The 27,422-nt window shown below is 41.0% G+C and overlaps 1 protein-coding gene across 6 annotated transcripts in view; it reads right to left on the minus strand.

Moving 5' to 3' along the window:
* DIP2B (disco interacting protein 2 homolog B) overlaps nt 1–27,422 on the minus strand; it is a 220,652-nt gene that overhangs the window by 118,907 nt on the left and 74,323 nt on the right. For 4 of the 6 annotated variants that reach the window (XM_072797924.1, XM_072797920.1, XM_072797921.1 and 1 more), the window contains exon 1: nt 1,950–2,100. The exons of the other annotated variants lie outside the window; for them this stretch is intronic. In XM_072797924.1, coding sequence (XP_072654025.1) covers nt 1,950–2,085 — 136 coding nt within the window. In that variant the 5' untranslated portion in view covers nt 2,086–2,100. Of the gene's footprint in view, nt 1–1,949; nt 2,101–27,422 lie in introns of those variants that run through there. 6 annotated transcript variants of the gene reach the window in all.

A 27,422-nucleotide genomic window follows, 5' to 3' on the forward strand; every position in this document is an offset into this window, starting at 1 on the left:
TTCTCCACCCAGAGGTGCACTTGGAAGAGCAGCTACTCCCAGGGGTCCGCGGGAACCCTGGTGGGAGGTGCACTTGGAAGAGCAGCTACTTCCAGGGGTCCGCGGGAACCCTGGTGGGAGGCCCCAAGCCAGTAACAGGCACAGGGACCCACCTGGCCCAAGGCTGTCCGCTCGCTAGGCACCACCACAACCTGAAGAGCCAAAGCCAGACACACGGAAAGATATACGTGAGGCAGAACCTAAAGGAAATAAATTTCCTGCTTCCCTCCTCACCCGCCCAGGATCAGTAATTGCTTGGCACAGGCAGCCCAGGGATTATCTTTAAGCGGCATGATGACGGGCTGCGGGAGGTGTGCGTGGGCCTGTTAGCTGCCGCAAGCCCCGAAGGGTAAGAACGAGAGGAGGAACAGTCCTACAACCCCGTCAGCCGTTTGAGCGCATAGAGTGCTGTGGTTAGCCCTTGAGGAGTCTGTGCTAGAAAGAACTACATCTGGAGCACAGCCTTGCCGCCTCCTGGCCTTGTGACTCTAGACCAAGTTTTACTTAACCTCTTGATAAGTCTTGGTATCCACGTCTGTAGAATGGGTCACCGTAACAGCTGTCTTGGTAAGTTTTCATGGTGACTGAGACTACCTGGTATGGGGCCTGGGCTCTAGAAAGTGCCAACATCAACACACTTTCAGTGAAAGCCCACTGAAGCCTCCCCTCTACTGGCCAGGGGTCAGAGGTGGGTAGCCATGCCATGAAGAGAGAAGAGGAAGGCACCCAGCTGACCTCCTACCTGAGTGCTGCAGGAGAGATGTATGCCAAATACAGTACAGAAGCCAGAGGGGGCATGATGAGCTCTGCCTGGGTAGGGAAAGGAAAGCTTTACACAGTGGGTGACACTGTGGCCAGAGTCTGGCCTTTCATTCTAGTATCAGAAATAAGACAAATTCCTAACGAGGCAGTCACTTAGCGGCTTACTCGTTTTCCTCTGCTGCTGACTGGCTGTGTGTGACTACAGCCGTGTTTGAGGGTTCCTTTAGGACTTTACCTCCCAGAAAGAAGTAGAGCAACGCTAAGACTTTTCAGAGATGACTTTGTGAAGCACCCTGAGCAGTTAGGTGCTAAATAAACACAGGCCTTGGGAAATTCTGGAGGGTCACCAAGTGGTATGTGTATTAAACTTGATGGACACAGAGCAAGGATTACAGTTCCATCCACAAACTCTTTCTGCTTCAATGGAAATAAAAAAGGTATGTGCCAGTGAAGCCCGGCCTTAAAGTCATACCGATTCAGTCAGGGGTGGCAACAGCTTGGGGAACTTTGGGATGTCACAAAAACATTTTGAATGATGAATGGATGACATGCAAAGTGTTAATAAAACTGTCTGCATCTTTAAGAAGTTCCCAATCTAAACAAATAATTACAATAAAAATGACAAGGGCGGGGGGGGGGGGGGGGATCTCTGGGTGGCTCAGTGGTTTAGTGCCTGCCTTTGGCCCAGGGCGTGATCCTGGGGTCCCGGGATCGAGTCCCACATCAGGCTCCCTGCGTGGTGCCTGCTTCTCCCTCTGCCTGCATCTCTGCCTCTCATGAATAAATAAAAATTAAAAATCTTAAAAAAAAAAAAAAAAAAAACATGACAAGGGCTACACTAGGGGTCATGTACAAAATTCTAAGGGAATTTTAAAAATAATAATAATAATAAATAACTTAATACTCTAAGAATAAATAAGTAAATAGTAATACTCATTGAGGGCTTACTATGTATAACCGCCCCTGTTCCAAGAGTCTCACAACATCCCTTAGAAGGTAATATTATCAGTCCCATTTTATAGGTGATGCTGAGCCACAGAATGTTTAAGCTACTTGTCAGTCATACCTAGTAGGAGCCATAATTAGGATCTGAACCCAGGCAGTCCTGGCTCCAGGGCCCCTCCTCCCTAATACCACCCTATATTCACTTTTCAGAGTGAAGCTCCAAACTTGGCCTCCAAAAGACTGGGAAGACTTCACAGAAGGTGCTTGCTCTTCAGTTGGGTCCTGAAGGATGGCTGTCAGGACTGTTCTCAAACCCACAGCTGTAGAAGAGAATAGCATACTTGGAGCAACAGAAGGATATTAAAGCTGTAAATTCAGTCTCTGAAGAACAGACACTGGCCCTACTGCTACTCCTTCAGGCCCTGCTGAACAGGAGGGCCCCACTGCTGTGCCTCAACATGGGTTCTTCAGACACCTGAAGTTGAAGGCTGGTATGTATCTCATAGGTCATCGATTTACTTCTTTCTTAATTAAATGCCTCTATATAACACAACCAGCATTCCAACTTTTCAAAATATTCTGATACTGATTCATCTGATTTGCCTAAAAATCCTCGTCAATAAACAGAAAAGACATAATCCCTACTACAGAACAAGAAACTGAGATGTGAAAAGATAAATGGCTTGCTTAAAGATACACAGCTAGACTAGAATCTAGGTCTCTGGCTTTTTCCTATTGTTCTTTGTCCATTGTTTATTTGTAGGTGGCCCCCAAATCAGATGCAATAAAAGAATAAAACTAATCTATTGTTCATAAAATGAACAGCATGAGACAAACAATTTCTCTGACTCATTCCAAAATATAGATGACTTTCCAGAAGGCATTAAAAATCCACCCCCACCCCCCAAGAAGGACCCCGCATGAATTGTCTCTTTAATTATCTTTTAAATGAGACAGCCAACTGTGGAAACCGTGTCCAACTGCAGTTAAAAAACAATTAGCAAAAAGTCATTATACATCATTACTAAATATTCAGCTAACAGAGAATGTGGCCTTTCTTTTTTGTAATTAGGAAGGAAAGAAATGAGAAACTAAGAAGAACTTCTATAGTCATCATCTTCCAATCTATACCTGTATCTAATAACCTCTACATGTAAAATCTTTTTTAAGGATTTTTATTTATTTATTCATGAGACACAAACACATAGAGAAAGAGAGAGACAGAGACAGAGACAGAGACAGAAAGGCAGAGACACAGGCAGAGGGAGAAGCAGGCTTCCTGCAAGGAACCCAATATGGGACTCGATCCCGGATCCCGGGACCACGGCCTGAGCTGAAAGCAGCCACTCAACCACTGGCAACATACGTGTAAATCTCAGACCAGGACAGTGGTACATGTTGGCTATGGCTGCAGATGGGGAACTAGGACCGGAGTTAAGGTCATTTATACACAAGAAATGTAAGTAGACACATACAGACAAAGAACCAAAAATATAGCTGAGAATGTGAATCAGGTAGATCTTAGTAAAACTTAAAAAGGCAGAGGATTTGGATCCTACCCAGGAGACGCTGGCTAGGAGACAAAAAACAATTTTTACTAATAAGTTTTATCATGTTCTCCTTACAACAATTCTATTCAATGAATTACATTCACCAGCCACCCATCCTCCAAACATCCTTCCTCTAAAGGTGATAAAGACTCACAACAAATACATTTTTTTCCCTAAAAGCACTGTTTTTATTTACAGAGTCCTAACCACTTCAGCTGCAGGAGTGGGAGAGGTTCACAGTCACAGAGAACAATGGCCTTACCCCCTAAACCAGCTACTGGGCATTGTGGCCTTTGTTTCTCCCTCCCTATTTTTCTTGCCATATCTGAACTGAAAGTGGCCAACAGGATTCTAAAGAATTAAAAACTCTGAATTATTTTTAAAAGCTCCTTGTAGTTTCTCTCTTCACATAGGTAGAATTAATCTTGAGAGAAGAGTGAAAGCCACAGTATTTTCAGAGTTTAGCCAGAAATCAATCTGTTAAAATACTTCAATCTGTTGAAAAAAGATGAGAATTTTTAATCTACTTTTTCTTTTGAAAACAAAAATCAGTGGTTCTAAAAGTCTTCAACTGGCAGCCTATAAAAGCTATAGTCTTCTTTTAACTCACACTTACTAATCTTTTTTTTTTTTTTTTTTTTTTTTCACACTTACTAATCTTACAAAAGATTTTCAAGGAAATTAACTTCAGAACACTCAAATTTCCATTCTTAGTTGTTGTCTTCTCACCTCATTTAGGACAATAACTAGACATTTTCCACTTCAAGAATTTGAGAATAAGCCCAGATTGCTTTCTTCCAAAACTCAAATCATAGAATTGTTTTGGCTGCACAGTTCTGTTTTCTAGGTCAAATATATATGACTTCTTACAGATGGTATTTCACCTAAGGCATCAAGCAAGTTCAAACAAATAAAAAAGCAACAGAGTAAAACACTTGAAATACTGAGAAACTGAACTCTGCCTGACGACATCAGCAGGCAGCTGGCTCAATTAATCCATCTAATGCAAAAGGTATGTTCATTTGTCCATTAGAAAAACTATGTCTGCAAATAAGAAATTTGCTATACAAATGACCTGGAGGTCTGAACAGGGCAGGGGGAGCCCCCGAGATGGTGGAGTCGGCAGGAAGAGCATGGGTTCTCTAGCACGAGGAAGGTCTGGGTCTGGACCCTGAGTCTGCCAGTCTCCTGGCTCCATGACAAGTTACTGAACAAGTCGGCCTCAGTTTCATAATAGGTGAAACTGGAAGAACTCCTACCTTGAGTGCTTATGATGAGTCTTAAATGAAAGAATAAATGCAAAAGTCCCTGGCACATAGCACACATTCAACTAGTTTTAGTTGACACCACTCCAGCCCCAGCCCCACCCTTAAGTCCCAACAATAGCTTTAAACCTTAAAAGGGTTATCTAGAAAATTCTAGATCACTAGGTTCTCTTTAACAACAACAAAGAGAAGAGAGCGCATTAAAAGTCTCTAAAGCCACATCGGGGTAGTACTAGATCTTGGGCAGTAAGACCCAACAAAATTAGTCACTTTGGGTGCCAATAGTCTAAAAGAAGGAAAACTGACATCAAGGAACAGGTACAGGGATCCCTGGGTGGCGCAGCGGTTTGGCGCCTGCCTTTGGCCCAGGGCGCGATCCTGGAGACTCGGGATCGAATCCCACATCGGGCTCCCGGTGCATGGAGCCTGCTTCTCCCTCTGCCTGTGTCTCTGCCTCTCTCTCTCTCTCTGTGACTATCATAAGTAAATAAATAAAAAAATTTAAAAAAAAAAAAAAAAAGGAACAGGTACAGACATCTAAACCAGAAATGAACAGAGATTAGTTAAAATGAATATATGTAAATTTATGTAAATAAAATAGTACCACTGTGCACAAAACAGGATTACATGCATCTAACTCTGGGTGTTGTGATAATTTAGGGCTAAAACTGCAAATGCTAAGGGAAAAAAATAATTCCAGAAAAAAATCAGGGGGTGAGGAAGGAGGGTGAAGGTAAGAAGAAGAAGAAGAAGTTATAAAAAACTTCTTCACCTGACTTTTATCTTCATGTTTCCTCAGGAAAATCAGAAAGCTGTTTCTTCTGAGAACAGCTAAGTATATTACTCTGCCTCTCTTCTGGTACCCATCAGAATCATTTTTTAAAACCAGGCGTAAGGGAGATCCCTGGGTGGCTCAGTGGTTTAGCGCCTGTCTTTGGCCCAGGGCACGATCCTGGAGTCCTGGGATCGAGTCCCATGTCAGGCTCCCAGCATGGAGCCTGGTTCTCCCTCCTCCTGTGTCTCTGCCTCTCTCTCTCTCTCTATCATAAATAAATAAATAAATCTTTAAAAAAATAAAAAATAAAAAATAAAAAATAAAATAAAATAAAACAAAACCAGGCGTAAGTAGTAACATCTACACGAATCACTGAATCTGGAGTAAGCAGGTCACGCGCCAGGCATTCCTTTATCGATGGTATAGACAAAATTAACCACTGCTCAAAATCTCACTATGTCATCTTGCCAGTGCAGAAATAAAGTGAAAATTTACAAACAGATGAAGAATTCTGTTGGTAGCCAATTCATACCGGAAACCAAAGGCGCACAGGGAAAGCCGTAAGTAGGGAGAACACTGGCACTGCTACAGTACGTGGATCACAAAATGAGCAGCTCGTCTGGGTCAGTGGCCAGCGCTTTTCCAGTGGGACGGACAGAAAACAGATTATCTTTATGTGTTTGGCACAGATTTATGAACTCAGATTCCAGGTGTCGGGAGACATGTTTTCTTCCCTAGTTGTTCCAGACTAGCTTTCTGGGTCCTGGGCAAGCCGCTGTCCTTCTCTGAGCCTCACTCTCCTCATCTGTAAGAATGAGGAGCCAACGAGCTCCAAATCTAAGGCTGCTTTGATCCACGTTTGCTGAATGCCATTTACCTGGCATTATTACCTGTAGCAAGTCAAGACCAAAGGAAGGTATCCAGGGACGCCTGGGTGGCTCAGCAGTTGAGCGTCTGCCTTTGGCTCGGGCGTGATTCTGGGGTCCTGGGATCGAGTCCCACATTGGGCTCCCTGTGTGGAGCCTGCTTCTCCCTCTGCCTGTGTCTCTGCCTCTCTCTCTCTCTCTCACTCTCTCTCTCTCTCTGTCTTTCATGAATAAATAAAATCTTAAAAAAAAAAAAAAAAAGGAAGATATCCAGTAGGCAATAAGTTGGATGAGCTCTAGGACAGACATACAGATATTCAGCATCAGCGTAGGAGGTGGTAAGTGAAGGCTTGGGTGTGAATGATATCATCAGAAGGAATGCAGTGTGAGAAGAGAAGGCGGCCAGAAGGGGAATCTGGGAGAAAACTAACATGTAAAGAATGAGCAGAGGAAAACTAAAGGATACTGGGGCACAGCAGGGAGACTAGCAGGGAATGGGGGGGGGGGGGGGCAGAGAGAGGGAGGAGGGAGAAGAAAAGAGAGAAGGAGAAGGTGAATAATGTACTGTCACAAATGTGAAATAAGGACTGAAAAATACCTGCTGGACCTGACAGCTACATCAACAGGGGCCCAGACAAGAACTGTTTTAAAGGAACAGTGAAGGGAGAAGACAAATATTTATAGTACTGGAGAATGGAGAAGAGGCGAAGTAAGAGTAACAGGTTTTTTTCTTGCAACGTGTTTTGTTAGAAAGTGAATGGGATACGGGGCAGTCTCTACAGGAGGATACAGAGTCAAGGGGAGGGAGTCATTTTTTTCTTTTCTTCAAGAAGAAACAAATTTATATGGTAGAGAGAAAGAGGTGTTAGAGGTTGAAACAGTGACTCAACCAACAAATACTACGATCTGCAAAGCACTACTCTAGAAGGTATGAGACACGAGAACAGACACGGTCCCGAAACTGAATCATGGTCATGAGGTTTACAGTCTAGTCTCTTCCAGCATAGAGAGGCATCCGAAAGCAACCATATAACTAGTGAGTGAATTACAAGTGGGATAAGGGCTATAAAAAGAGGCCGTCCAGTGCAGGGCCCAGGGGGCTGAGGACTGCCCACAGGGGCTGCGGCAGGCACAGTGCTCGGTACCACGCAGGCAGGTTCGAACCCGGGACTTGGCCTGGTCCGGGCAGCTGGGGAAGTGCTCTGAGGGAGTGACGGTTAAGCTGAGACCTAAGAAAAACAGGTATGTCTAAATATTTTGAAAATGAAACAGGAGCTGGGGGCAGGTGGCTGCGGACCCACAGTGGTATGCTTCACACATCCCCCGTGAGGACGCGAGGGGGGCGGGTGTGGGCGGGAGGGAGCACACTGAAGGCCAGTGCCCTGTGGCCGGAGGGTGGGGGCGGTGAGAGGAGGCGCTGGAGCAGCAGGATCGGGGTCCTGTGGGGCAGAGGGATTTAGGATTTGACTACAAGTAAGAAACAAGCCATTGAAGGCCTTTAAGCAAGGGAAAACATGATCAAATACCGCAAAGGAATGACACGACTGACAAAGACTAAAATTCCTGAAAAGATCAGAAGGAATAAGATCCCGAGCTGGGGGCGTGGGCTCCCCCATGGGTTAGCTCCGGGACTTCTCAACCTATGCTGGGAAGGCGGTATGTGTCCTCCATCTGCGAGGCCTTTACGGGTGTGGAAATGTTCCTCCTCAGCCCTTGGGTCAGCCCGGCCGAGCTCACAGGAGCTGGAAACGCTGGGGCAGCCACTTCAAGTGGGCAAACAGCCTTTTTTACCCCGTTGTATTGAACAAATGCTATCATCTTCTGTGTCTGTGAAGACGCACGAGAGGCTGGAAGTGCAGTAGGGCTTGAATACCTCTTTCTCGATGGAAGGAGGTAAGCTGTCAGTCCCAGTCTTCAGGTGACAGCGTGAGGCACGGGAGACTGTGACCTGCACGAGGACACGCACGGGGAGAGCCCGCTTCAAACCGGATGGTCTGGCTCAGGGCCCGAGTTCCTGACGGCTCCTGAAGGCTGTCTCTCGAAGGCTCTTTGCCGAGCGGGACCGGAGAGCTGGAGGAGAGTGTTCTAGTGAAGACACGGAGCTGCCACCAGAGGAACGGGAGGCACTGGTCTAGGCTCTGCCGCCAGCTGCGCCCCAGAGAGCGGCGACCCTCTCAGCTTCGGTTACCCCAACCGTAAAACAAAAATAATAGAACCTAACACGCTGCTATGAGGATGAAAAGGACAATACAGGGCAGCCCGGGTGGCTCCGCGGTTTAGTGCCGCCTTCAGCCCCGGGCCTGATCCTGGGGTCCCGGGATCGAGTCCCGTGTCAGGCTCCCCGCATGGAGCCTGCTTCTCCCTCTGCCTGGGTCTCTGCCTCTCTCCCTCTCTCTCTCTCTCATTCTGTCTCTCATGAATAAATAAATAAAATCTTAAAAAACAAACAAGTATTTTAAATAAATAAATAAATAAATAGATAGATAGATAGATAGATAGATAGATAGATAGATAGATAGATAGAATAAAAAGACAATACAAGCAATGTTCTTCGTTTCTGGCACAGAGTGAGCACTCGATGGCGTCTGCTGCCCGAATGGCAGAGGGACTTAACTAAAGAATCGGAGAGTGTGCCAGGCACCACTGAGGGTTCAGGGAGACAGAAGAGAACTTTCAGTGGCACCAATTTCCAGTTTCGTGATTTTCCCTGGCAGGCCCTGTGAGAAGGCTACTGGTTTAAATCATGTAGAGCTGGGGTTTACAGAGAAAAGGAGGATGAAGGAAGGAAGGATAATGGGATCCAGGCTAGCAAGTATGTGTTGATCAATAAATACTTGTTGAATACATTATTCGTAGTACTAGCAAACTAACTTTTATAACTTTTTAAAGCTTCTAAGACAAATACACTCAGGATCTATCTTGGGAGGGCGGAACACATCACCCTCAGGAAGAAATGACAGGATTCCAGAGAGCTGAAAGGAATCGGGGAAGGAAGATCTAGAGGGTATATAAAGGTCCCAGTAGGCCAGTTCTCCTTTCCTACTTCCCATACGTGCTTTTCTTTTCTCATTCTAAACCCATTAAAACAAAGCAAACAACTAAAAAAGCCTATAAAGACAAAAATCATGAAAAGGTGATAAGGAATAGAGAAGACTGAAGATTAGTTTATGTTTTAGAAAAAACACCAAAAACTGAAATTTTCTTGGGCTTCATAAAGTCCTGGGGAAAGAGCAGAGACTGTCAATGAAAGGAGTATCACTGGTGCAGGGAGCAGCTTTGGGGGACTTTGTGGTGGAAGCTCCAGGGAGCGGGGGGGGGGGGGTGGGGGGGGTGTCAGATCTGTTGCAAGAGTGACCGAAGGGATGGATTACAAGGAAAAAAGGCAGAGAGAGGAAGAGAGAGACAAGAGAAGAAAACCATCAGCATCAGAAACAGTGCAGTTATGGGGAGGAAAAGGGAGTTCCTAAATCCAAAGGGTCCACCCTAGATCAAATATTCATAAAAGATAGCCAGATGTTGCCACTGGTTCCTCTTTTACCACGGCAAAATTTAAAATAACTGATGGTCACTATTTTTAAAGATTAAAAACAACCCACACCCCTCAATGCAGCCTCAGCAAAAGAGTGTATGTTCAATGTTAATAATCCTCAAGAATAGAGGCTTTCTGAGCAAGGGTAGGGAAACAAGCAAAAAGAATAAAAATGATCTAGCAGCTACATAATTTGGAATAGAAAGCTGCCATGGCATCTGATATCCTTAGCAGGTAAAAAAGTAGAGTAAAAGAAAGAAGTATGATGAAATGCTCAAGGATTCTTATAAACAATTTGCAATTTTATAAAACATCAATATTTAGAGGCTGTAACTTTTGGTTTGGCTGATAAAGTATGGAGTGTATGAGAGTGTGTGTGTGTCTATTGTTCCTCTAGAGATATTTAAATCTCAATATCATTACAAAAAAATCTACTTCTTTCCTGTAGTTTCACTTGAAGGGGAAAAAAAATAACAAATTCCTTCCTAAAATAGCAAAGACAACAATGCGAGGAATAATACTTCAGAGTTTGAACAGATATTTCCTGTACTTCACTCAATGTACTAATCACAATCAAAATTAGAAATTAAAGGGGAAAAAAAACACCACAACTGTTACATACCCTCAATAACAACAAAAAACCAAGAACACCCTTTTTTGTCTACTCTTGTCCCTCCAACAATAAGATACCACTTCATGTCTGAATACAGTATTACAAAAACATAAACTCTGAATGCTGTCAATATGTGAAATGTAAATTTTTAAAAAATATTTTATTTATTTATTCATGAGAGACACAGACACAGGCAGAGGGAGGAGAAGCAGGCTCCGTACAGGGAGCCTGATGCGGGACTCGATCCCGGGACTCCAGGATCACGCCCTGAGCTGAAAGCAGATGCTCAACCACTGAGCCACCCAGGCATTCCATGAATGTAAATATTAAGCAGGATAAACATTCCTCATAATGACAGTGGTGGTAGTCATAAGAAAAGCCATTATTCCACAATAAATGCTAGAAATAATAAAATGCTGGTGTTCAATTATGTTTAGGTACTATAGCTATCTACTCAGAATTTTTAAAAAATGTATTTAAATTTTAGCATTACAAGTACTCTGCCATTATGAATTTCAAATACTATTTCTTTATTCCCTATCCCATTCGGAATGAGTTTTTGTAATACAGTTTTTCAGAATGAAGTTTTTTTTTCAGAATGTAATTATGTTTTAACAGAACATGAGAGATGAGGAAACATCATTATAAAAGCCAAGTATAAAAGCAAAAAAAAAAAAGCCAAGCATAAGCAACTTGTGTGCCAAGGGGTTTAAGGAGAGACAAGTGCCGCCATCATCTCTTCTTTTGTCTTTCATAATAGAATTTTTAGCTGAGCAAAACAACTACTGGATAAAGACCACATTTCCCAGTCCCCTCACAGTTAGGTGTGGTCAAAAAACTAAGTTCTGGCCAATGTGGTATGCACAGAAAAAAATGTGTTAGAGCACATTCTCTCCTTTTCTCCCTTCCTGATGGCTGAACTGCGATTTTGGTAATCAGCCATCTCAGACCATGTGCTGACAGACAAATCCAAGGATGATGAAGGAACAGGACAGAAAGAGCCTGAAGCCCAGCGACCTCAATGAAGCAGAGTTGCCATGCTGGTGCAGACCATTACATGACACAGAAATCAATCTCTCTCTAGTTAAATACCTGTTATTTGGGATCTCTGTCACATATAGTCATACCCATAACCCAACAAATACATAATAAATGAGATGATTTTCAGTCAGTGGCAGCAAATAATTGCTGCTACTTGATGTCCTCACCACAACCATAAACCATGGTACTAAAACTTTTAAAAGCTAAAAGCTAATTTAACTGTTATATAGTTGAGATACACCCTTACAAACTTTTCAGTGTTAATCTTCTTGATAAAACTTTTTTCACACCTCTTACAATGAGATTTTGATCTACACTGAATTCTTACAAAGTAAATCTGGTTTACTTATTTGAAATCAGAATATTGCAAAGCAACTCTTAAACTAATGTAAAATTATCTAAGTACACACATTAAGAGTCTTGGAACTGGCTTCATCAATACATTGTGCCAGTGTTAATACTTCTGATAGATGTTGCTTCCATGAAAGGTTTTAGCACAATTAAAATGGCATTTCTGCATTGTACTTGTGTTTATTTTTATTCTTGAAGTTAAAACAGCAAGCACTTGATATGCTAAGAGTTCCCCCATCAAAATGTTATCTAAATAAACTATCATTTAAAAATAGAAAAAAATTGTGTGAACACAATTCCAATTACAAATTTGCCAACTGTTGAAGAACTACAGCCTGGAAATAAGCAAGCTGTGTGAGGAATGATGCTTTTCCTCTCCTCTGTTTTCAGACTAAAAGCTTGCTGTACCAGAGCCACTAGTAATTCCAGGAAATTCCCCAAGCTCCAATCTGAGCAACTCTGCTTTTACCGACTACCCTTGATCACACGTTAGTATAAGACTGTTTTTGAACTTTGGGCACCTGGGTGGCTCAATCAGTTAAGTGTCTAACTCTTGGATTCGGCTCAGGTCATGATTCATGATCTTGGGGTTGTGAGATCAAGCCCTGTGTCTGCTCCATGCTAGGTGTGGAGCCTACTTAAGGTTCTCTCTCCTCTTTCTCTCCAAAAAAAAAAAAAAAAGACTGTTTAAACAAAGACCTTCACCTTAGTTAAAATATTTTTTTTAATTTTTTTTTTAATTTTTATTTATTTATGATAGTCACACAGAGAGAGAGAGAGGCAGAGACACAGGCAGAGGGAGAAGCAGGCTCCATGCACCGGGAGCCCGATGTGGGATTCGATCCCGGGTCTCCAGGATCGCGCCCTGGGCCAAAGGCAGGCGCCAAACCGCTGCGCCACCCAGGGATCCCTAAAATATTTTAAAACTACTGAATATATATATATATATATATATATATATACACACACACACACACACACACACACATACACACACACTCTCCTTTTCAGTAGTTGAAAAGAAATGCTGTCAGGTAAAGGAAAGGAAGAAAGATAAATCACTGGAGGGCACTCTGGCTGGTTCCATACATAGAGCATGAGACTCCTGATCTCAGGGTTGTGAGCAACATAGAATTTACTTTAAAAGAAGAACAAAAAACAAAAAAGATAAATCACTGGAAAAACCTGATTGGATGAAAAGAAGTAATGAGGGACACCTGGGTGGCTCAGTGGTTGAGCATCTATCTGCCTTTGGCTCAGGTCGTGACCCAGGGATCCCTAAAAATACTTCTTAGAGGGATCCCTGGGTGGCGCAGCGGTTTGGCGCCTGCCTTTGGCCCAGGGCGCGATCCTGGAGACCCGGGATCGAATCCCACGTCAGGCTCCCGGTGCATGGAGCCTGCTTCTCCCTCTGCCTGTGTCTCTGCCTCTCTCTCTCTCTCTCTCTCTCTCTCTCTGTGACTATCATAAATAAAATTAAAAAAAAAAAATTAAAAAAAAAATACTTCTTAGAGAAAAACATGCATTCGCACAAAAATCTGTACAAACATGTTTATAGCAGCATTATTGATTACCAAAAAATAGAAATAACCCGAATGTTCATCAGCTGGTGAATGGATAAACCAAATGTGAAATATCCATACAATGTAGGATTTTTTAACCATAAAAAGGCATGAAGCACTGATTGCTACAACATGGATGAAACTTGAAAACAATATTCTAAGTGAAAGAAGCCATTTACAGAAGACCATATTCTGTATGATTCAATTTATGTGAAGTGTCCAGAATAGGAGGAGAATGGGAAGTGACTGCTAATGGGCATGGGATTTCTTTGGAGGTGGTGAAAATGTTCTAAAATTAATTGTAATGTGGCTGCACAACACTGTGAACTTACTAAAAAAAACTGAATTGTATACTTAAATAAGTATGTGAACTATATCTCGATGAAGTTTAAAAAACTAGGAAATGCTAATTCAAAAAGATATATGCACCCCTATGTTTATTGCAGCATTATTTATAATAGTCAAGACATGGAAGTAATCTAAGTGTCCACTGATAAATGAATAAAGAAGATGTGAGGGGCACCTGGGTGACTCAGTGGTTGAGCATCTGCCTTTGGCTCAGGTTGTGATCCCGGAGCCCTGGGATTGAGTCCCGCAACGGGCTCCCCACAGGGAGCCTGCTTCTCCCTCTGCCTATGTCTCTGCTTCTCTCTGTGTCTTTCATGAATAAATAAACTCTTTATAAAAAATAGAAGATGTGAGACATATATATACATACACATAGACACACAATAGAATGTGGCTTAACCATAAAAAAGAATGAGACCTTGCCATTTGCAGCAACATCAACGGACCCAGAGGGCATTATGCTAAATAAAGTAAGACAGAGAAAGACAAATATCTATGATTTAACTTATAGAATCTAAAAAAACAAACATGAACGAACAAGCAGAAACAGACGCATAAATACATAGAACAAACTGATGGTTGCTAGAGGGTAAGGAGGGATAGGCAAAATGGGTGAAAGGGCATAGGAGGTATATAGGCTTTCAGTTATGGAATGAATAAGTCATGGCGATGAAAGGCACAGCACAGGAAATATATAGTCAATGGTATAATAGTATTATATGGTGATAGATAGGAGCTACACTTGTGGTGAGCATAATAACATAATGCATCGAGTTGTCAAATCATTATGTTGTACACTTGAAACTAATGTAATATTGTACATCAACTGTACTTTAACTAAAAAAATAAATAGGGGCACCTGGCTGGCTCAGTCGGTAGAGTGACTCTTGACCTTGGGGTTATAGGTTCAAGCCCCATGGTGGATGTAGAGATTACTTAAAAATAAAATCTTCAAAAGACAAACAAACAAACAAACAAACAAAAAAGACAAACAAAATAAAAGGCTGGATATTAAAAGAGTAAACAACAAACTACCCTGCACCTAAATTTAATAAGCCAGATCACAGTTATTCAAAATATACCATCATCTGGAAAATAAAGTACATTGTGGATATATGTATATAAACTTCTAGGTCATGTATAGGAACCTTTAGCAGTTTGTCATGTTACTTCTTTCTGTTCATTACATACAATGGATGCCTTATCTAAATGTGCATCTATAATTCTATCAGCCATATATCCTACTTGGGAGAAGTGAGAAGAACCACTCAATTTTCCGTACAGCTTAATTCTTCTGTGGAATGATGTTATATGTTCTTTTTAAACAAACAGAATACTTTGATATTGACCACACACGAAAACATAAAGTTATACACTTTATAAAGAACTGGTATCATACCACTTCATCTGTCAACAATGCAATCAAGGTATAAATCAATAAAAGATAACTTTTTATAAGGGCAGCCATAAAAATGGTCTACTAATGTGCCATTTATACCATCACTTGATATTAGTACGTAAGGAAATGGGCTGAGGTTGGATAAATGTTCCCATGCTGTCAACAGATTTCCTTGTTATGTTTAATACATTTGTTTCTCAAAGAATATATATAGTTAATCATATTTAGAAGCATTAGAGAATCTGCTATTTAAAGGACTCATGGAGTAAACCTTTTGTATTATAATTCTTGCCTAATTCATCTGGACCTAATTCTTTCAAAAGCTTATTCTGTATTTAACAGAGTATTTACTGAACTATCACTATCTGGGAGAACACAACCCATCAGGAGCTTGCATGAGACACAAAACAATGCAGAGAAAGGAATTTGGTGCTCTGGTCAGTGCCAAGGTCAACATTTCCCCCAGTGTTCTTCTAATCCAGCAAGCCAAGGCCTGGAACCAGTCCATGGCTTTATCATCATTGTGGATTTATCCTTGGGCAGTTCCTGAGAAAAGACCTCCACTGGGTTCTACCCCAGCAGAAAAATGGGACCAGGCTTTAATCACCTGAGGGGACCAACTAGCTTAAAAATCTGAAAGACAGCCGATAATCTTTCTCGTGGCTAAAATGGAGTACCCAGTTTCAACTCTCCATTCTCCTTTCCAGGCTCAATGTCACTGACCAACTTGGGCCTTTTTTATAAAAGACCCAGTTCCCAACTAATACACCTGCTTATTAGACTAGGTGGTCGTCAGAGAAAAAACTCTGCATCCATTTCTTACACTGTGTATTCTCTCTTCCCAATTCCTCCATTCTGTCTAGACTTCTTTTCCAACCTGGACCTATCTTCTGGACATCATATTCTTTGCTAATTTTTAAAAAGGCATAACCTTGTCTGTTTTTCCCGTTACATCTATATCACTTGTTTATCTGCTCAAGAAAAAGTCATCTTAAATATCAAATTAAGTATTGAATTTTAACTAGATACCAATTATACTGCTGAGACACTTATGTATTAAATTACATAAACTTCGGTACTACCATACATGTGAGTGTGCAAAGTCCTGCTCTATTTCTGCCTCCTCTCTTCCTACTCATAGATTCCTAGTGGGAACTACTTCAGTAAATTAATATAAGAGCTTCAAGTTGGAAACACATGAACCTGCTTAGGCTGACAAGGGAGATTTCCAGAACTCCACGAGCTCTTTTGTGATCCAGCTCTGAGTGACTAATGACAAGAGAGAATTTTTGCTATCTGTTCATAGGATCAGAATGCTGAATTATATAATAGGAGCAACAACTGTGACAAACCAGGATAGGATTGGGCAGAGAACACAGCGTGAAGATGGCACCTGGCATCAAAATCATATGCAAACAGATTTGGGTTCTTTAGGGACTGGGGCACAGATAGGGCAAGATTTAAGTGCTAGAATAAAAACAGGTTAAATATGAAGCAAGAGATAGTAAGCATGCATAGAAACATAATGAAGGCCAACAAAAGTAGCCTACAGATGCAAGAGAAGGGCTCACTAAACTGGCTGAGAGGTAAAAACCAAATATACAAAATCATAAAATATTTTATATAAAATATAAAAAAGTAACGTGCTTTCACTTCAAAGGCTCTCTCTGGTGAACCCATTCCACAATCTGTATCGTCCACATAACCATACATAAGCATGCACACACATCCGTGTTACTAACCTCTCAGTCAGCCCACTCTCATGGCCTGCTAGGAGTCGGCACTGGCCTAGACACCAGGGAGCACCGAAGCAGACAGACTCCCTCACAGAGCTTAGAGTGAGGGAAGAGACAGACAATAAACCATAAAGAGAACAGGGGGATAAATGACACAGAGTGTTAGTAAGTAGAAAGTTACGGAAAAAGAAATTAGAAAAAGGAGCACAGGGTATGGAGGAGTCAGATGGACAAGGCGGGCTGTAGTAGTCAATAGGGCAATCAAGCAGAACTTATTTGACAATTTAAGATCTGAGCAAAAACTGAAGGAGGAGTTAGGCCTGTGGGCATCCTGGGAAGAGCCTTCCAGTAGACACCTTCCAGCAAGAGGAATCGGCTGTACAAATCAATGAACTAAGAAATACAGACATGATTTAAACTTTAGCACTAGAAGCAAATATCAGCCTTTTCCCAAACACTCACTCATCTCTGGAAAATAATCTTCTGAGGCAGTTAAAAAAGACAAATTGGAATGTCTGAACTTTATAGAAACATTTTTTTAAAAAGCAAGCCACCTTGGGATCCCTGGGTGGCGCAGCGGTTTGGCGCCTGCCTTTGGCCCAGGGCGCGATCCTGGAGACCCGGGATCGAATCCCACATCGGGCTCCCGGTGCATGGAGCCTGCTTCTCCCTCTGCCTGTGTCTCTGCCTCTCTCTCTCTCTCACTGTGTGCCTATCATAAATAAATAAAAATTAAAAAAAAAAAAAAAAGCAAGCCACCAGTTTAAAATCTAATCAATTAAAATGGTTAATCTGAACAGATAGATGAAATGTCCTCCTGTGCTATCCACGAAGGGGGGGAGTGGGGGACGGACAGCCAATGCCAGGCCAGGCTCCGGGGCGCAGCCTCCCTGCTCCCCGGGAGGGCTGCCCCTTGTGGCTCCAGGGAGAGATCACACTGCTATCAGGCGGCTCCCCCGCACAGGAAGTGCATCTGGTTTGGGACTGGTAACAGGGAGATTTGTTTTCCTCATTCGTAAAGTGTTATTTACACCCACATTTTATGCACATTATAACAGGCTTTTCTGTGGAGAACAGCAATCAACTTATTCTAGTATTAATACTGCTAACAACTAAAATAGTAAATTCTAAGAACTATTTTGTCTTCATCAAATACTAGCTAGCACGGTCCATAGGGCAGTTTAGGAAATCCACTGAAACATCAACAGATGTCTAAATTAACTAGTCATATGTACAAAACAGAGGGGTGGAGATGTATTTAATTCAAACATACATGCTTCTGGAATTTCCCTGTCTCCTACCCTGAGTGAATAAATGTTAATTACTAACCATCATGAAAATGGCTCTTTCTGGTTCTATAAACTGACACCATCTCCCAGTCATTTGCAGGGGCTTACTAATTAAAAACAAAGGTTCCCAATATTTCAATTTTTCTTCCTGTTCAGTTGAGCTGCAGGAAATGGAAGCAGTTGAATGTGAATGTAAATACGGATGTCCTTACAGAACTGCTGTCATAAATTACATGACCAGGAAAAGAGCAAAACAATACAAAAGATCATAATCTCAAAATCTCCTACTACCATCACAGAAAACAGGTAATTTTTATAGAAATGGTGTTGATGATAACAGTTAAACTAATAAATAACAACCAGTGACTCTAATCTCTCTCAGCAAAGCCTATAATTACACCCTGTCAAGCTTTCTCTGTTATACGGATATCTGGTGATATGAAGAAATAATAAAATCAGAACATCCCCTCAGGCAAAAACAATTGTGCAGTGTCCAAGAGTCTTTAAAATGTTTCTATGTTTTGACCCAATATGTCTTCTAGGAATCCATCCAAAAGAAAGACAAAAATTTGTCCTATGTTATTTTCATAGTGACAAACTGTGAAAAACCAAAATGTTCAACAACTGGGAACAGTTTAAAAATTATTTTGGAATGTTATGTATCTAGCAAAAAGATATTTACTACGAATTCTTATAGCAAAAAGGAATTATCTTCATTTAGGAAAAAAAACTTTGGGATCCCTGGGTGGCGCAGTGGTTTGGCGCCTGCCTTTGGCCCAGGGCATGATCCTGGAGACCCGGGATCGAATCCCACATCGGGCTCCCGGTGCATGGAGCCTGCTTCTCCCTCTGCCTGTGTCTCTGCCTCTCTCTCTCTGTGACTATCATAAATAAATAAAAATTAAAAAAAAAAAAAAAAAAAAACTTTGAATATACAAGGTAGACCATGTAAACAGCATTGGTTTGGGCATAAAATGATCTGGTTGGTGATCTGGCTGCGTTCCTAACCAGTGCCATGACTTTAAGCAAGTCATTTCCAGCCATCTATTAGTGTCCTCATCTGTAAACCAAGGATATGAATATCCAGCATAGCTACTCCACGGTGCTGTGCGTGTGTGTGTGCACGCACATGCGAGAACCAAAGCAAAGTAATCTAAAACCCCTTTGAAAGATATTAATAAAGGATCATCATCAAAGCTGCTTTTGAAGGAATGAACACAAAAGGGAAAGGCGGTATGGTCGTTTATATTCTTGCTAGACAAAGAGGAGAAGAAGAGCAGACTGCCTTATAAGATTACCCATTTACAGATGACCAGAGAGATGAAGTAGTGGCATTCATGAAGAATCTGGAGCTCTATAAGGATACATTTTAGAGCAATGTGAGCAGCAGTTAAAAAGTCAGGTGAAATAATATGTTCCAAAAGTCTCTAAGGAGGGGAGAGAGGATGGGTGGAGAAGAGCAGTGCATGTGAGGGACCCAAGGCAGGCAGACAAAAGGACTTGTGTTAAGATTCTCCTTAAGGGTAGGGGTGTCTGGGCAGCCCTGGTGGCTCAGCGGTTTAGTATCTGCCTTCAGCCCAGGGTGATCCTGGAGACCCAGGATCAAATCCCACGTCAGGCTCCCTGAATGGAGCCTGCTTCTCCCTCTGCCTGTGTCTCTGCCTCTGTGTGTGTGCGTGCGTGCGTGTGTGTGTGTGTGTGTCTGTAATGAATAAATAAGTAAAATCTTTAAAAAGGGGGGGGGTAGGGGTGTCTGGGTGGCTCAGTCACTTAAGCTTGACTCTTTTGATTTTAGCTCAGGTCATGATCTCAGGGTCCAAGGATCAAGATTCTCTCTCCCCTCCCTTTTGCCCCCCCACCCTGCTTGTGTGCATGTGTGCTCTCTCTCTCTCCTTAAAAAAAAAAAAAGATTCTCTCTTAAGGGTATAAGTTCAGGACTAAGACTACTTAACAAAACCACGTACAAGTAGAATATGTCATGAGATGCAGGCTCATCTACTGTTCCCAAGACACTGTCATTATCATGACCTTAATTAAGTGGATTACTCAGTTTTTATAAATCGGGATTCTTAGTTTGCCCTTCCTTTACAGGAAAAAAATAGAGTCCTGTCCTCTGCTCATTAATGAAATAGGTAGGTGTGGATGACTCGATAGTATTAAAGAAAGGAAAGTAAGTTGAACCCAAAAATTACTGGAGTTATTTCTGAATCTTACATCAGTTAGTCACATGGCTGCTTTGAACCCAACCTGACGGAATTAAGTGTGACCACGTTCTGCAAGAGTGCTCACTTCATGCCAGTGGGAGGCAGAAAAGTATACTTGCCAAATGTGATAAAGAGAACTCTGAAGGGCTGAAAACAACTAAGCCAATAAGTAGAACCATCAAGAGAACTTTATTGTTGAATTTGCAACCTTCTTTCTTAATTGTGAGAAATATATATATTATTAGATAATAATATATAAGTATTAATAGAATATATATTTTATATTCATAAAGACTGAAAAGATACAAGAGAAGCTGAAAAATATGATTAAAGTACTCCACTGTTTCAACTAAACGGGAGTCAGCATTCATTACACGTGTCACTCTGTGTCATCCATGACAAAGCCCAGGACCACACAGGAAAGGTCCAAGAGCCCCCCTCACCAAGTCCCATGGTGAGTTCTCACAATAACCCTCCTTTCAAACTCCCTCAGTCTGTCAGACATCACACATCCCAACACTCAAAGAAGGGATGCTCATTTTTCATAACACTCCTGCATGCATAGAAGGCCACAGCACTACTTAATACTGTTATATTAATATAACATTCTCACTTTAACCTTTTCCCTTTCCATAGTAATCAGAATAGCAAGTAGCTGCTGTCTGCAAATTCTTTTTTTTTTTTAAGATTTTATTTATTTGAGAAAGAAAGAGAGAGAGAGAGAGAGAGAACAAGCAAGGGGAGGAGTAGAGGGCAAGGGAGAAGAAGCAGACTGTGAACTGAGTGGGGAGCCTGATGCAGGGCTTGATCCCAGGACTCTAGGACCACAACCTGAGCCAAAGGCAGATGCTCAACCAACTGAGCCACCCTGTCTGCAAATTCTTAACAATGAGCACAGTGGACAAAATAAGAAAATCATTTTATATGGAATACCAGAATGCTGATGAAGAGTATCAACATTTCAATCTAATAAGATGCCAGCTTCTCAAACACCTTTGCTTAAATTAAAATAATTTTTAAATGATTTAAGTTTATTGTCAAATAAAGGATGGGAAAAAAAAAAAAAAAAAAGGATGGATTTCCCATTCCAATTTACCCTATGTAGCCCTTAAAAGAATGAAGTAAATCTGTGTATGCTGAAATGGAAAGTTAGCAAAGACACAGTGAGTACAAAGTGCAGGAGAGTATGTATAGAGGAACCCCTCCTGTATAAAGAGTGTATCTCTGGGGTGTCTGGGTGGCTCAACTGGGCATCTGTCTTCAGCTCAGGTAGTGATCCTGGGGTCCAGGGATCCAGCCGTGTCGGGCTCCCTGCTCAGCTGGGAGTCTGCTTCTCCCTCTCCCTCTACTCCTCCCCCCACCCCACTCCTGCTCACTCTCCCTCAAATAAATAAAATCTTTTTTTTTTTTTAAGTATATCTCTGTATGTCTATGCTAGGATTCACAAAAGGCTAGAGAGACGCATGAGTTTGAAACTACCTATATAACAAAAAACTAGCTTAATTTTTAGAAGTTGTTAGTGGAAATTTTTACTGATCTTATATAAATCTCTGACTATATTTCAAGCAAATATTACCTATTCTGTCATAAAAAGTAAAAATAACCAAGCTTCAAAGAAATAAAACTGAGGCAAGTGATAGCTATTTTTAAAAACATGCAAATCAGATTTAGCTAAATACCTTTGGTTACCAACCTCCTCAGTTACTGAATCCTCATTCTATTTTAATTCCAATTGAAAACTGCCTTTTTTAGGATCATCCAAACCAGGTCAACTGATCTTGGACATGTGTCAAACGGGAAGTCCAGGCTGGCCTGGCACTTACACAGCCATTGGGACCAGATGAGCAGGAAAAGCTCTAAGATTCAATAGCCCCAGACTGGCTATGCATAGTAATGAGCATCCTCCAACTATCCACATACATTGCTTTTGTTAACTTGTTTAACCAACATGCAAAAGTTTTAGACACAATCCTATTCATACAGTCAAAACTTTTTAAGATCCTCTCGCAATTTTTCACTTTTTCATTTTTCTCATGATTATTTTATATTTCTTTTTTTTTTAAGATTTTATTTATTTATTCATGAGAGACAGAGAGAGAGAGGCAGAGACACAGGCAGAGGGAGAAGCAGGCTCCATGCAGGGAGCTTGACGTGGGACTCAATCCCAGGTCTCCAGGATCACACCCTGGGCCAAAGGCAGGCACTAAACCGCTGAGCCACCTGGGCTGCCCTATTTTATGTTTCTGAAACAATTCTATCTCTGTCAAAGGCCTCTTTTTACATGCCGAGTTATATAAAGCACTGGTAAATGTGATGGAATCCTTATAGGAACCAAAGTCTCAGACTGGAATACCCTGTATGAAAAAATGCTATAAAATTATTCAGCTTTGGGACACCTGGGTGGCTCAGGGGTTGAGCATCTGCCTTCAGCTCAGGGCATGATCCCAGAGCTCCGGGATCGAGTCCCACATTGAACTTCCTGCAAGGAGCCTGCTTCTCCCTCTGCCTATGTCTATGTCTATGCGTGTCTCTCTCTCTCTCTCTCTGTCTCTCTCATGAATAAATAAATAAAATCTTTTAAAAAATTATTCAGCTTTACTGAATATTGTAAACACATAAAACAAAACAGGAAAGAACCTACATTCCAGAAGGTGAACTAGAGTTATGAGATTTTAAAGGCACAAAGAAATCCCACTCTTTTAGGGTAGAAGAGGGATGGCTAAACATAAAAGAGGAGAAGGTAGGAGTGCTTCAATATATTCCCAGGAGGCCATATGCCAGAGACAACTTATTTAATTCATTTTTTTTAAGATTTTATTTATTTATTTGAGAGAGCAAAAGAACATGCACAAACAGGGGACAGGGGACAAAGGCAGAGGGATGAGGGAGAAGCAGACTCCCCACTAAGCAGAGAGCCCCATGTGGAGATGGATCCCAGGACCCAAGGATCACGACCTGAGCCAAAGGCAGACACTTAACTGACTGAGCCACCCAGGTACCCCTTATTTCTCATACATTTTTACTTTAGTTCATCTGGAGATGTTTCTTCTGTGAATAAATGACTTATTCTAAAATGTAAATCAATATATATCCTTTTAGATAATACATTCAACTGTCACAAAATAAGAGAAAACTGTCCTCGAGCAACATGGATGTGTCTCTTAAATGATTGCATTAAGTATAGTCTTTGCGTACTTGAAGTTTTCTATTAATAAACCTTACCAGTTTACTCTCCAGAGCTAAATATATTCATCAATACACAAAGACACAGGAAACCTACCAGTTACGTGCACCACTAGGCTTGCTAACACACATCACCAGTCTGCATGGTTTTACTCTCCTTACAGCCAACAGCTGCCAAAGTGTTATTCCTTTTAGACCTTGAACCTAAGCTCCTCAGTGATAATTTATATGGTCAATTTAACTTAATGGCACTATGAAAATAATGTTTTAAAGATACCATGTTATTCAAAGCAGAACTCCTCCCTCTGAACAAGAAGAAAATGTCAAAGCAAACCAAAAGAATTACATTACAGCTAAAAGCTAAAAGGTGGATCATGGATTCAGAAAGACAAGACCTCTAAGATCTCTGTGTCATTCAAGACATACCAGGGCTGACACTGTTAAGTTATTTTGCATTGTTAAAATAAACCAGATAATCTTATCTAAAAACCAGTCAGGCAAAATAAAAACAGCAAAACATTTAAATTGATATAAGACCAAGACAGATGGGGAAAACATATTTTATCACACATCAAACTATAAATACCTTTTAATATGTTACATTTTAACCGGACTAAACTTTTAAAATACATTATTTCAAGATTTCTGATGGCTTTCTCCTACTTGACAGGTAATACTGAGTTCTAGATTAGTAATTGATCATTAAGCTACTTTACACTTAACATAAAGGGTTATACTATGTATATAATAACTTTTAGTCTATGTCACATGATGAGGTAATACACATACCAAAGTGCACATTAATACATACTGACTTCATAAAATTTCTTAAAATTCTGCTAAGTTCTAAATTTGGCCTAAACATCAGCCAAATAAAAAAGAGAGTTTCTAGAGACCTCATCTATTAAAAATTAAACCTAAATGAAGTCTCATAAAACCCCCTAAAAGTAAATGTTATCCTTAAAGGTGTGGGTATCAGATCAAAGAGAAAAGAGCAAAACCAAAAGATGTCAGGGTTCACATTCACACTTGGGATGACATTTGGTTCTGCGCTCTAATTACTGAGGCAGTAGAGAAGGGTTGGTTGGGCTCCAACATCTCATACTTGAAAATGAAAGGTGTGTTCCCAACAGGAACTACTGATTTTCTGATAATGCCCACACACCATCTCCATTTGTGGCCTCAGGTGATTCACTAATCTCCGATGGGCTCTCTGTCATGCAAAATTGGTGGAATCATTGGTAAGGTTGGGAGTATCTTTAATGAGCTATTGCTGTGTGTTTAACACAGAATCAACATGTTCTATATCTCTAGAAGTCTAATTCAGCTCTGGTCATACACCAGGACATTAAGCCTAGAGCAACACATAAATTCTACATAGTGTATGAGTTTTAATTCCAGCAAGTGTGGAAAATAAGGAGAAAAGTTGTTGTAGGTAAAGCATAAAATTCAAGTTAAGCTCAAACTGAAATTCAGTTGACTACCAAAGGAAAAAGAAACAAAGAAAAAAAATTAAAATAACTGTTCCAGATGGGATAGACAAAAAAAAAAAAAGTCAATATAATAAAAACTTAGAAGAATTTCAGATTCAACACCTGAGCATGATATTTAGCCCCCAGCTTCTTGGCCCTCAAAGCACACAGAGAAGTGAGACAAACTATTTGATTCATACTTTTTGAAAAGATGGTACACCTAACTTGTAAAAAAAGATTCCCATGTAGGTTCTGGTCCATAACACAGTAAAATGTTATAACACCAAAATTTCATCAATCTATAATTTTATATTAAAGTCTAAATTCCTGTTTTAAAAAAAATACTTTCACTGGAAATGATCCCAGTAATGACCCTCTAGTAACTGGTGCTGTAACAATTACAACAATGATTCATTTCTTAAGCCCTAACTATGAACCCTCAATCATTTCCAGTGGGGGCCCCAAGTGGGGACATCTTTAAAGAGAAGAAAACCACTCTGTCAATGTTACTGAGGAGAAAGAACAGAGAAAGGAAGCAGCTTGAGGATCCTGGAAGATAATTAGCTCCAATCAGCATTTATTTCCACTGTAATATTCAAGTTTCTCCTCTTAACCTCTTCTCATTTTTCTTCTTGATGATCCTAAATCACTCAATTGTTAAAATTTCAGTAACACAAAGAATCCTCCATGGGCTCACAAAAGACTGTGATATCTGGCCTGTTTATGCAAATCTACAGACCCCATCTTCCAACACTCTTCTCCCAACTCACCCGCCTCACAATCCTTGCAGCTGCTCAAACACACTAAGCTTGAGGAATCCTGCACCAACCATTTCTTGTGCCTGACACACATTTTCCCTAGACTTTCTCATAAACTGTCTCTCCTCTCATCACTCTAAAGGCTTCAGTTCAAATGTCACCTCTTCAGAAAGGCTATTCCTGACCACTCTAGGGAGAGCAGCACTCTCTTACCTTTTTCATTTATTTATTTTTAATTTTTATTTATTTATGATAGTCACACAGAGAGAGAGAGAGGCAGAGACACAGGCAGAGGGAGAAGCAGGCTCCATGCACCGGGAGCCCGACGTGGGATTCGATCCCGGGTCTCCAGGATCACGCCCTGGGCCAAAGGCAGGCGCTAAACCACCGCGCCACCCAGGGATCCCTCATTTTTATTTTTTGAAACAGCAAATAACACACTATGGCAATGACTTGGTAAGGAAAATCAGCCATCTTAAAAGTAACCAGCAGGATTATTGTCACAATTTTAAATTAATAAGACATTTAGCAATCACTTTATTTAATCAAGTGAATTTAAAGATGAAGATATAGACATTCTGAACACTAACAGATTTTCCCTTATGCTTCACTTCACTAGACCTCACCCCCACTTTCCAAACTTACAATGTTCTATAAAAACAGGTACAAAATTCAGTTGGACGGTAGGGGCTATAAACACAGAACCCAGCAGCTGGGTGAAGATGGCATTAGAGTTAGCATGGTCTTCTTATGGGCACCTACTCACCACCCAGGAGAGGAAAACAATCTGAAGGATACAAAGATACCTCAGTCAGGTAGCATTCCCTAAAAAAGATCCTTCTGATCTTCAGTGAAATGACTATTAAGGAAATAACTACTATAAATGCATTTTAAATATGCACTGGGGAACTCTAAATCTTGTGTAAGTACAGCACAGTAGCAGTACTAACAAAACAATCTCTGAAGCTGTTTCACTTCAAGGCTGGTCTTCTTGGGGTGGAGGGTCAGGAGGGAGGGCAAAGTATCTGAACATTTAAGCCCAGCTCTGCTCACATCCATCGATATTCTACAGCTACCAAAACAGATCCTAAGCCTACAGATTTACCTTTTTATTAAAGCAAATGATCTCGAGACAATTTTCTTTAAAATTTCTTTCCTATATAGTGGTGCCTGGGTGGTACAGTCAGTTGAGCCATCTGACTCTTGGTTTTGGGTCAGGGTGTGATCTTGGGGTCATGGGATCAAGCCCCGTGTCCCGCTCCGCATTCAGCATGAAGTCCGCTTGAGATTCTCCCTCTCCCTCTCCCTCATGCTCACTTGCTCACTCTCTCAAATAACTAAATATATATCTTTTAAAAATAAAAAATTAAATTTCTTCTCTATGTCTAGTTTTAAAACACAACTAGGAGAGTTTAAAATTCTGCTTGTCCTTTTGTTCCCCAAAACACAAATATAGTCAGACCACCTGCAATACCTGACAGTAAATGGAAAACTGAAAAGAAGCAGAGAAGAGTAGATGAGATAAGCATGGGGGCACACAACATATATGTGGATTTTCAGCTTTTAGATATGATTGTTAAAAGGTTAAAATATAAGATCTCAAAGCACAGGAGAAACTAAAGGGAGGAAGAAAAAATTGAAAAAACAGTGAGACTAGTAAATTCCTAGGCAATCACAATCTGCCATAAGTCATTTCTGTGCACCTCTATGAATTAAAATGATGATGTGTTATTTC

This window comes from Canis lupus, chromosome 25 (assembly GCF_048164855.1).
Source record: "Canis lupus baileyi chromosome 25, mCanLup2.hap1, whole genome shotgun sequence".
In the NCBI taxonomy this organism is placed as follows: Eukaryota; Metazoa; Chordata; class Mammalia; order Carnivora; family Canidae; genus Canis; species Canis lupus.